Genomic DNA, 12,321 nt, shown 5'->3' on the forward strand with positions numbered 1-12,321 from the left:
TATATATAACCTATATATCTCCACTAGTCCAGAGGTCTTAATGTGTACCCCAGGGGTCGATAATTAGGCCACTGGTGTTCCTGTTGTTTATCATGCCTTTCCCTCAGTGTGACCTTTTACATGTATGCCGATGTTTATTCAATACATAAAGCTGACAAAAATACTGATACTATTAAATATTGTCTGCAGTCTTGAGGGGTCATGATGACCTATAGCCATCATGATCTGTCCGTTGTCATCCGCCGTGCTTAAACTTTTGTCATTTCAAACTTCATTTCAAGTTCCACCAGTGAAATTGAACTCCAAATTTACTGTACAAAATAGGTAACACTTGTTACAGTTTCCTACTCCTCACCAAAACTACCATCTGCATCCTGGGAAACAGCTTCTTAGTAAGATTTCATTCAAAGTAGAAAAAAAAAACCCTTCTCCCTGCTGAAAGTTTTTGTTGTCAGATGACCGTTAAGGTCAGTGGGCCTTTTGTTCTAAATTGTAAAAACTGGTGAGAAACAAATGAAACGGTTATTAGTACATAACAAACCAAAGTAATGTTAGTAGTACAAAACACACACAAGTGATATAGTGCGATAACGTAGAGCCAAACAATGATTTAAACTGCATTATACCACTGTTTAGTCCTTCTAGGACTCGTCAGTGATGCTACATCACACAGCTGTTTCGTCCTTCTAGGACTCGTCAGTGATGCTACATCACACAGCTGTTTCGTCCTTCTAAGACTCGTCAGTGATGCTTCATCATACAGCTGTTTCGTCCTTCTAGGACTCGTCAGTGATGCTACATCACACAGCTGTTTCATCCTTCTAGGACTCGTTAGTGATGCTAAGGGCCTAACATTTGAAGCGTAGGGGATGACTAAGGAAAATCCAAAGTGATCGAAAGAAAAGTTAAAATCTAGACAGGGAGGTGCAGCAACCCCATAATTAGATAAATTTCGTATTTTTCATATATCACATAATTTTAGAACAGTGTCATGTACATGTGTATTTTCTAAACTGTGCCAATATTCTAGTGAATTAAAATGTGGCAAGCAGGTTATAGCAAACCTTGGAGACTTATAGTCAACCAACAGTGTCTACCACTTGCTATCTTAAAGCTTGTACGAAAGACACACATTGAAGTGATTTTCAGGTTCCAGAATGAACCTTGAAATGGCAAATTAGAAAATGTTAAGCATAAAAAATGACTTGATATGTTCAGCAATGATATGGTTACCAGGAATAAGCCTGTCCGCAACATAAATAAAAAAGTCAATTTCCAAATATTTCAATAAAGTGGTTATAGGACATATTTATCAGTGTCTTCAGGAATCCTTTTTGATATCCGTTCCATTTTACCATATTTCTAATGTTTTTATAATGTTTTGGGGTATTGTTCTCAATTTCATAAGTAAACAAACAAGAAAGAATGCTAACAAATATACTTCACATAATCTTAGATGTACACTTGTGAAGTTTAATTAGCTGCCTTTCAGAAACGTGGTTAAATATAATGAATGTGTATACTGTTTTAAGTTATTAGCAAACCATGTCCAGGTTATTTAAAATATAATACCCTGGTTTCTCGAGTCCATGACAAGAAAACTAGGTCAGCACCTGCTGTTTTTAACATGTATTACTCCAAAACAAGACAGAAAAAAATTTAAATCTTTCCAAACATAATGGACCAATCGCTCTGGAACAACTTGCCAGAAAACGTGAGTCAAAATAAAAAACTGCCAACTTTTAAATTTGAATATAAAATAACACTTCCTCAGTTTGTCTAAGTCGATGTTTTATTTTTAGAAATAAATGTTTTATTTTTCCTTTCCTTCCATTATTGGTTGTTGAACAGTGATATTGTAAATGTACTATTTATAATTTAGATATGACCAATAATTTGGATCATAGGATATATCAGGATATACTCTGTCAAATTTTATACAGTTTGTCTCACTGTAATATATGTGTGTCTAATACTTGATTTTCTGCTATGTATACATCTTGACCTTTACATATGTTTTTTCTGATAGACATGTAATATACTTTATACCCATGATGATGTAACATTAATGAACATACTGTAAATTGTACATTTTACTGTCTGGTTTAAGAATATCTAACTCACAATGTTATCAACTTAACATAAGGTTTCCATTTTTGTAACAATTTTTGTTATATCAGTCAAAATTTGTGATACACATTAAGTATTTGAAGTAGTCGGTGCAGGAAATACAGCTCTTAAAATCCTTTAGGTCATTTAGTTTATTGTATGCTGTTAAATTGTCACTGCGGAGATTTATGTTTTTTATCATTGTTTCCTGGATGTCAGCTTAATTCTCTGGTTTGTGTTACAATTACTGACATGTGTACAGCATATGGAGCTGAGTGCATGTGTCATCATGTGTAAATATCTCTGTTACATAACAATACCTCTGTATTATGATTTTTCATGTGATATTATAACTGAAACAGCTGATCACTGACTAGTGAATCCTTTAATATGAATTTGCAGGTTTAATCAGAAAATGACATACAGTTAAACCTCATTATCTCAAAGATGGTGGCACCGAGCGAAAATTTTGAGTTATCTGAGTATTCGATATCTGCGAGTTCGAATGTTTAGTGTGAAATTTGGACCGGACCACTGAAATATTTCAAAGTAATGGGGGTCTTTGTACTATATGAGTTTGAGATAACAAGATTTGACTGTACACTTTAGTTCAAGTAGAATATTTTACTGTCCATCAAGGGTTTTGCGGAAAAACTGGGATTATGATGTGACGTTTACAACATAACTGGCTTTCTCATTGATGCTATTTTCACTCTCATACATCGTAACTAGTACTTTCGACTGCCTAGAAATAGGTATCAGAACATATTAGAGTGGCATCATATTATTGGTAATGCTCTGTGATTGTGATGTTACAAATTATAAAAATTTGCGAAAATTTCCAAAGACCGCTTTTTAGGTCATCTGACCCGAAGGGCCCGATGACCTATAGTCATCATGCTTCGTCCGTCGTCGTCCGCCGTGCGCCGTCCGTAAACTTTTCATTCAAACGACTTCTTCTCAAATACTAGAAGGTCTAGGGGGCTAATACTTGGCACAGAGGATACTGGCATGGAGCTCTACAAAGTTTGTTCAAATGAATGACCTTGACCCACTTTAAAGGTCACAGGGGTCAAATATGTTAAAATCTTTAAACAACTTCTTCTCATTAACCAAAAGGCTCAGAGTGTAGATATTGGGCCTGTGACATGCTGGGATGAAGGACTACCAAGTTTGTTCAAATGAATGACCTTGACCCACTTTAAAGGTCACAGGGGTCAAATATGTTAAGATCTTTAAACAACTTCTTCTCAATAACCAAAAGGCTCAGATTGCTGATATTGTGCCTGTGGCATGCTGGGATGAAGGGCTATCAAGTTTGTTTAAATGAATGACCTTGAACAACTTTCAAGGTCACAGGGGTCAAATATGTCAAAATCTTTAAATAACTTCTCAAATACTAGAAGGCCTAGGGGGCTAATACTTGGCCCATAGCATGCTGGCATGGAGCCCTACAAAGTTTGTTCAAATGAATGACCTTGGCCCACTTTCAAGGTCACAGGGGTCAAATATGTTAAAATATACAAAGGACCATCTCAATAAGCAAAAGTCTATGAGTGCCAATATTGGGTCTGTAGCATGCTGGGAGGAAAGGCTACCAAGTTTATTCAAATGAATGACCTCAACCCACTTTCAAGGTCGCAGGGGTCAAATATGTCAAAATCTTTAAATAACTTCTTCTCAACTACTAGAAGGCCTAGGGGGCTAATACTTAGCCCATAGCATGCTGGCATGGAGCCCTACAAAGTTTGTTCAAATGAATGACCTTGGCCCACTTTCAAGGTCACAGGGGTCAAATATGTTAAAATATACAAAGGACTTCATCTCAATAAGCAAAAGTCTATGAGTGCCGATATTGGGTCTGTAGCATGCTGGGAGGAAAGGCTACCAAGTTTATTCAAATGAATGACCTCAACCCACTTTCAAGGTCGCAGGGGTCAAATATGTAAAAATCTTTAAACAACTTCTTCTCATTAACCAAAAGGCTCAGAGTGTAGATATTGGGCCTGTGACATGCTGGGATGAAGGACTACCAAGTTTGTTCAAATGAATGACCTTGACCCACTTTAAAGGTCACAGGGGTCAAATATGTTAAAATCTTTAAACAACTTCTTCTCAATAACCAAAAGGCTCAGATTGCTGATATTGTGCCTGTGGCATGCTGGGATGAAGGGCTTTCAAGTTTGTTTAAATGAATGACCTTGAACAACTTTCAAGGTCACAGGGGTCAAATATGTCAAAATCTTTAAATAACTTCTTCTCAAATACTAGAAGGCCTAGGGGGCTAATACTTGGCCCATAGCATGCTGGCATGAAGCCCTACAAAGTTTGTTCAAATGAATGACCTTGGCCCACTTTCAAGGTCACAGGGGTCAAATATGTTAAAATATACAAAGGACTTCATCTCAATAAGCAAAAGTCTATGAGTGCCGATATTGGGTCTGTAGCATGCTGGGAGGAAAGGCTACCAAGTTTATTCAAATGAATGACCTCAACCCACTTTCAAGGTCGCAGGGGTCAAATATGTCAAAATCTTTAAATAACTTCTTCTCAAATACTAGAAGGCCTAGGGGGCTAATACTTAGCCCATAGCATGCTGGCATGGAGCCCTACAAAGTTTGTTCAAATGAATGACCTTGGCCCACTTTCAAGGTCACAGGGGTCAAATATGTTAAAATATACAAAGGACTTCATCTCAATAAGCAAAAGTCTATGAGTGCCGATATTGGGTCTGTAGCATGCTGGGAGGAAAGGCTACCAAGTTTATTCAAATGAATGACCTCAACCCACTTTCAAGGTCGCAGGGGTCAAATATGTTAAAATCTTTAAACAACTTCTTCTCATTAACCAAAAGGCTCAGAGTGTAGATATTGGGCCTGTGACATGCTGGGATGAAGGACTACCAAGTTTGTTCAAATGAATGACCTTGACCCACTTTAAAGGTCACAGGGGTCAAATATGTTAAAATCTTTAAACAACTTCTTCTCAATAACCAAAAGGCTCAGATTGCTGATATTGTGCCTGTGGCATGCTGGGATGAAGGGCTATCAAGTTTGTTTAAATGAATGACCTTGAACAACTTTCAAGGTCACAGGGGTCAAATATGTCAAAATCTTTAAATAACTTCTTCTCAAATACTAGAAGGCCTAGGGGGCTAATACTTGGCCCATAGCATGCTGGCATGGAGCCCTACAAAGTTTGTTCAAATGAATGACCTTGGCCCACTTTCAAGGTCACAGGGGTCAAATATGTTAAAATATACAAAGGACTTCATCTCAATAAGCAAAAGTCTATGAGTGCCGATATTGGGTCTGTAGCATGCTGGGAGGAAAAGCTACCAAGTTTATTTAAATGAATGACCTTGAACAACTTTCAAGGTCGCAGGGGTCAAATATGTCAAAATCTTTAAATAACTTCTTCTCAAATACTAGAAGGCCTAGGGGGCTAATACTTGGCCCATAGCATGCTGGCATGGAGCCCTACAAAGTTTGTTCAAATGAATGACCTTGGCCCACTTTCAAGGTCACAGGGGTCAAATATGTTACAATATACAAAGGACTTCATCTCAATAAGCAAAAGTCTATGAGTGCCGATATTGGGTCTGTAGCATGCTGGGAGGAAAGGCTACCAAGTTTATTCAAATGAATGACCTCAACCCACTTTCAAGGTCACAGGGGTCAAATATGTTAAAATATACAAACGACTTCTTCTCAACAAGCAAAAGTCCATGAGTGCTGATATTGGGCCTGTAAGATGCTTGGAGGAGAGGCTACCAAGTTTGTTCAAATGAATGACCTCAACCCACTTTCTAGGTTTGGCTTGCTTTTTGTCAGATGACCGTTAAGGCCCATGGGCCTCTTGTTAATAACAAAGAGACCTTGCCTTCCCATATTTCACCTGTAACAACAGGAAGGTTAGGACATGGTTGAAGACATAAGTTATTAGAATGAATTTCTTCTGAAAGCATTTATTTGGGTATGACAATGGTGTATTTTGATTTATATAAAGGTAGACTGATTTTACGTTTTGCGACACTTGTCTTTAACAGTATGGCTATCCGGTGTTCCTTGATTGAAGAATTAGAAGAGGTACTTGACCAACTGCTCGTGACAGTCAAAGAGCTCATCAAGATGTACTGTCACACTTTCCATACCGACTACCTATTGGGTGCAGCCGTCCAGCCCGTCAGAGGTATGTTGGTACAACCAAAGGGACATTTAAAATCTGTCAGAATTTCAGAGGAAAGTCACTACTACTCTTAAAGTCCATCATATCGACATGTGATTAAATTTTGTGTCCAATAAAGTCATTTTCGGGGGGCATTGTAACTGATACCCTTGTTTGGGTCAGACAGAAATTTGATATAACCTCATTGGTTTCCTTCTTAAGAAATACACGTTAACCAGGTTTCCTTGCTCCTCTGGTCTCTCTACTGATGCCATTGAGCTGAAATTTTAAGAGAATATTCTAAAACTAAAGTGAAGACGGTTTTATTGCCTTGAGTGCTTAAACATGCTGATCGCACTGCCATTGTAGGAATATACATGCCTCATATATTTTTGCTGTGTTTGGCAGTGACGGAAAACAGCTGTGTTTTAGCATGTGTGTTAATTCAACAGAATCACTTTCTGAATTTTAATTTAGAAGTTTAGAATCATATTAAATTATATATGAAAGAAGGGCAGAAAAGGCACTCAGAGATGAAGCCAAACGAAACGCAAAAAACTTGTCGGGGGGAATACATGTTCAGGGTTCGCGGACCTCCATGGACTCTGCGAATAGTCAAATTGTAAGCAGAAATCAGGGTGGGGAAAGAGGAAGGAAGTCAAGTCATCGTTAAAGTGTTTATACACCAACGCCGATCATCTGAGGAACAAATTAGACGAACTTTTGATAAGAACAAATATTGAAAGCCCACAGATAATTGGAATCACTGAAGTTAAAGCAAAAAATAGCAAATATACCGTGTTCGAATCTGAATATAATATCGGGAACAATTTTTCAATGTTTTCTAAAAATTTGGATTCTCCTACCGGGAGGGGCCTTATGTTATATATTAGTAACTATCTTACTTGTAAGGAGGTGACTTTTAACACTTCCTTTGAGGAAAATCTCAGCATAAGCATAACTTTAAATAGTACAGATGAGATGTTAGTATGTCTTGTGTATAGATCGAACAGCGGATCAAGTGAGAATAACGATCAGTTACGAACCTTTTTACAAGGTATATCTAAGGAACATTATTCCCATATTCTTATACTGGGAGATTTTAACTATCCAGAAATAAACTGGAAAACTTGGAATGTAGATGTAAACAACACAGAACCACCGTCGGCACCAACAGGGAACTCAAAAATAGATTAGATGAACACTGGGCAAATCAAGAACTGGTATATAATTATAAAGCAGAAATTCTGTAGTTCCTGGATCTGACGACTCAAATGACAATAATTATGAACATAATCATTGTATCACTGAGACCGGTATAGAGGATCGTAATGATCCTGTACAGATAATAAACTAAACTTTATGGATGTGCGGAACGATTATTTTAGTGTACATGTACGTCATCAGGCAAAATTCAGCACAATGTCAATGTTTGGTAAACAAAGATTGGACAAGAATTTGTTCAAATTTTTGATGAACTGATTTTGAATCAACGTTGCATGATAAATAGAATACATGGTCAGTGTCTTAAAATGTAAGCAGCATTTTGGCTCGGGACAGAAAGACAAAAATGTTTTTGTCTCTCTTCACCCTCACCAAAATACAGCTTATATAATAAAATACTGACCATGCATTCTCTACGTATATGACACCTGTATAATGTAATTTTGTTACAGAAACAAAGCCTGTGATTGTATTGGAGGACAACTTCATTCTACATATTGCTACGATCCATCGTATCCCTGTCACCTGGGCACAGAAGTAAGTCACGTTATATAATTTGTGTACAAATGAAAGAAACATGTATCAAAAACATGAAAAAAATTTTGTCATGAATTCACAATAATGACAAATCTTTAATTGAATGGAGAAATATAACTGATAAGGTATATTTGTCATGTAGGACTCAAAATACAGGTACACAGTCTTCAAGTAAACAAACTCATGTTATCTCGGAGGCATTTTTTCAGTTCAGTCTGCCTTACATTCTAGTATTAAGCTCACCATCATTAGATTATGGAGAGTTAAGGCTGCCTTACATTCTAGTATTAAGCTCACCATCATTAGATTATGGAGAGTTAAGGCTGCCTTACATTCTAGTATTAAGCTCACCGTCATTAGATTATGGACAGTTACGGCTGCCTTACAATTTAGTATTAAGCTCACCGTCATTAGATTATGGACAGTTAAGGCTGCCTTACATTCTAGTATTAAGCTCACCGTCATTAGATTATGGACAGTTACGGCTGCCTTACAATTTAGTATTAAGCTCACCGTCATTAGATTATGGACAGTTAAGGCTGCCTTACATTCTAGTATTAAGCTCACCGTCATTAGATTATGGACAGTTAAGGCTGCCTTACATTCTAGTATTAAGCTCACCGTCATTAGATTATGGACAGTTACGGCTGCCTTACAATTTAGTATTAAGCTCACCGTCATTAGATTATGGACAGTTAAGGCTGCCTTACATTCTAGTATTAAGCTCACCGTCATTAGATTATGGACAGTTAAGGCTGCCTTACATTCTAGTATTAAGCTCACCGTCATTAGATTATGGACAGTTACGGCTGCCTTACAATTTAGTATTAAGCTCACCATCATTAGATTATGGACAGTTAAGGCTGCCTTACATTCTAGTATTAAGCTCACCGTCATTAGATTATGGACAGTTAAGGCTGCCTTACATTCTAGTATTAAGCTCACAGTCATTAGATTATGGACAGTTACGGCTGCCTTACAATTTAGTATTAAGCTCACCGTCATTAGATTATGGACAGTTAAGGCTGCCTTACATTCTAGTATTAAGCTCACCGTCATTAGATTATGGACAGTTAAGGCTGCCTTACATTCTAGTATTAAGCTCACCGTCATTAGATTATGGACAGTTACGAATGCCTTACAATTTAGTATTAAGCTCACCGTCATTAGATTATGGACAGTTAAGGCTGCCTTACATTCTAGTATTAAGCTCACCGTCATTAGATTATGGACAGTTAAGGCTGCCTTACATTCTAGTATTAAGCTCACCGTCATTAGATTATGGACAGTTAAGGCTGCCTTACATTCTGGTATTAAGCTCACCGTCATTAGATTATGGACAGTTAAGGCTGCCTTACATTCTAGTATTAAGCTCACCGTCATTAGATTATGGACAGTTAAGGCTGCCTTACATTCTGGTATTAAGCTCACCGTCATTAGATTATGGAGAGTTAAGGCTGCCTTACATTCTAGTATTAAGCTCACCGTCATTAGATTATGGAGAGTTAAGGCTGCCTTACATTCTAGTATTAAGCTCACCGTCATTAGATTATGGAGAGTTAAGGCTGCCTTACATTCTAGTATTAAGCTCACCGTCATTAGATTATGGAGAGTTAAGGCTGCCTTACATTCTAGTATTAAGCTCACCGTCATTAGATTATGGAGAGTTAAGGCTGCCTTACATTCTAGTATTAAGCTCACCGTCATTAGATTATGGAGAGTTAAGGCTGCCTTACATTCTAGTATTAAGCTCACCGTCATTAGATTATGGAGAGTTAAGGCTGCCTTACATTCTAGTATTAAGCTCACCGTCATTAGATTATGGACAGTTAAGGCTGCCTTACATTCTAGTATTAAGCTCACCGTCATTAGATTATGGACAGTTAAGGCTGCCTTACATTCTAGTATTAAGCTCACCGTCATTAGATTATGGACAGTTAAGGCTGCCTTACATTCTAGTATTAAGCTCACCGTCATTAGATTATGGACAGTTAAGGCTGCCTTACATTCTAGTATTAAGCTCACCGTCATTAGATTATGGACAGTTACGGCTGCCTTACAATTTAGTATTAAGCTCACCGTCATTAGATTATGGACAGTTAAGGCTGCCTTACATTCTAGTATTAAGCTCACCGTCATTAGATTATGGACAGTTAAGGCTGCCTTACATTCTAGTATTAAGCTCACCGTCATTAGATTATGGACAGTTAAGGCTGCCTTACATTCTGGTATTAAGCTCACCGTCATTAGATTATGGACAGTTAAGGCTGCCTTACATTCTAGTATTAAGCTCACCGTCATTAGATTATGGACAGTTAAGGCTGCCTTACATTCTAGTATTAAGCTCACCGTCATTAGATTATGGACAGTTAAGGCTGCCTTACATTCTAGTATTAAGCTCACCGTCATTAGATTATGGACAGTTAAGGCTGCCTTACATTCTAGTATTAAGCTCACCGTCATTAGATTATGGACAGTTAAGGCTGCCTTACATTCTAGTATTAAGCTCACCGTCATTAGATTATGGACAGTTACGAATGCCTTACAATATAGTATTAAGCTCACCGTCATTAGATTATGGACAGTTAAGGCTGCCTTACATTCTAGTATTAAGCTCACCGTCATTAGATTATGGACAGTTAAGGCTGCCTTACATTCTAGTATTAAGCTCACCGTCATTAGATTATGGACAGTTAAGGCTGCCTTACAATCTAGTATTAAGCTCACCGTCATTAGATTATGGACAGTTAAGGCTGCCTTACATTCTAGTATTAAGCTCACCGTCATTAGATTATGGACAGTTAAGGCTGCCTTACATTCTAGTATTAAGCTCACCGTCATTAGATTATGGACAGTTAAGGCTGCCTTACATTCTAGTATTAAGCTCACCGTCATTAGATTATGGACAGTTAAGGCTGCCTTACATTCTAGTATTAAGCTCACCGTCATTAGATTATGGACAGTTACGGCTGCCTTACATTCTAGTATTAAGCTCACCGTCATTAGATTATGGACAGTTAAGGCTGCCTTACATTCTAGTATTAAGCTCACCGTCATTAGATTATGGAGAGTTAAGGCTGCCTTACATTCTAGTATTAAGCTCACCGTCATTAGATTATGGAGAGTTAAGGCTGCCTTACATTCTAGTATTAAGCTCACCGTCATTAGATTATGGAGAGTTAAGGCTAAGGCTGCCTTACATTCTAGTATTAAGCTCACCGTCATTAGATTATGGAGAGTTAAGGCTGCCTTACATTCTAGTATTAAGCTCACCGTCATTAGATTATGGACAGTTAAGGCTGCCTTACATTCTAGTATTAAGCTCACCGTCATTAGATTATGGACAGTTAAGGCTGCCTTACATTCTAGTATTAAGCTCACCGTCATTAGATTATGGACAGTTAAGGCTGCCTTACATTCTAGTATTAAGCTCACCGTCATTAGATTATGGACAGTTAAGGCTGCCTTACATTCTTGTATTAAGCTCACCGTCATTAGATTATGGACAGTTAAGGCTGCCTTACATTCTAGTATTAAGCTCACCGTCATTAGATTATGGACAGTTAAGGCTGCCTTACATTCTAGTATTAAGCTCACCGTCATTAGATTATGGACAGCCTAAACCACACACACACACACACACACACACACACACACACACACACACACACACACACACACACATCATTAATGGCTGCCTTACATTCTAGTATTAAGCTCACCGTCATTAGATTATGGACAGTTAAGGCTGCCTTACATTCTAGTATTAAGCTCACCGTCATTAGATTATGGACAGTTAAGGCTGCCTTACATTCTAGTATTAAGCTCACCGTCATTAGATTATGGACAGTTAAGGGTATTAAGCTCACCGTCATTAGATTATGGACAGTTAAGGCTGCCTTACATTCTAGTATTAAGCTCACCGTCATTAGATTATGGACAGTTACGGCTGCCTTACTAGTATTAAGCTCACCGTCATTAGATTATGGACAGTTAAGGCTGCCTTACATTCTAGTATTAAGCTCACCGTCATTAGATTATGGACAGTTAAGGCTGCCTTACATTCTAGTATTAAGCTCACCGTCATTAGATTATGGACAGTTAAGGCTGCCTTACATTCTAGTATTAAGCTCACCGTCATTAGATTATGGACAGTTAAGGCTGCCTTACATTTAGTATTAAGCTCACCGTCATTAGATTATGGACAGTTAAGGCTGCCTTACATTCTAGTATTAAGCTCACCGTCATTAGATTATGGACAGTTAAGGCTGCCTTACATTCTAG

At 37.8% G+C, this 12,321-nt stretch overlaps 1 protein-coding gene across 1 annotated transcript in view; it reads left to right on the forward strand.

The window, feature by feature from the left end:
* LOC132544890 (phosphatidylinositol 4-phosphate 3-kinase C2 domain-containing subunit beta-like) overlaps nt 1-12,321 on the forward strand; it is a gene marked incomplete at its 5' end in the record, with an annotated part of 71,060 nt that overhangs the window by 23,130 nt on the left and 35,609 nt on the right. Inside the window, 2 exons of the mRNA XM_060208540.1 lie at nt 6,158-6,300; nt 7,953-8,037. Of these exons, the coding sequence (XP_060064523.1) occupies nt 6,158-6,300; nt 7,953-8,037 (228 nt within the window). The remainder of the gene's footprint in view (nt 1-6,157; nt 6,301-7,952; nt 8,038-12,321) is intronic.

This window comes from Ylistrum balloti, unplaced genomic scaffold (genome assembly GCF_031769215.1).
Source record: "Ylistrum balloti isolate Yb309-2 unplaced genomic scaffold, AGI_CSIRO_Ybal_v1 Utg369812, whole genome shotgun sequence".
NCBI classification, from domain to species: domain Eukaryota; kingdom Metazoa; phylum Mollusca; class Bivalvia; order Pectinida; family Pectinidae; genus Ylistrum; species Ylistrum balloti.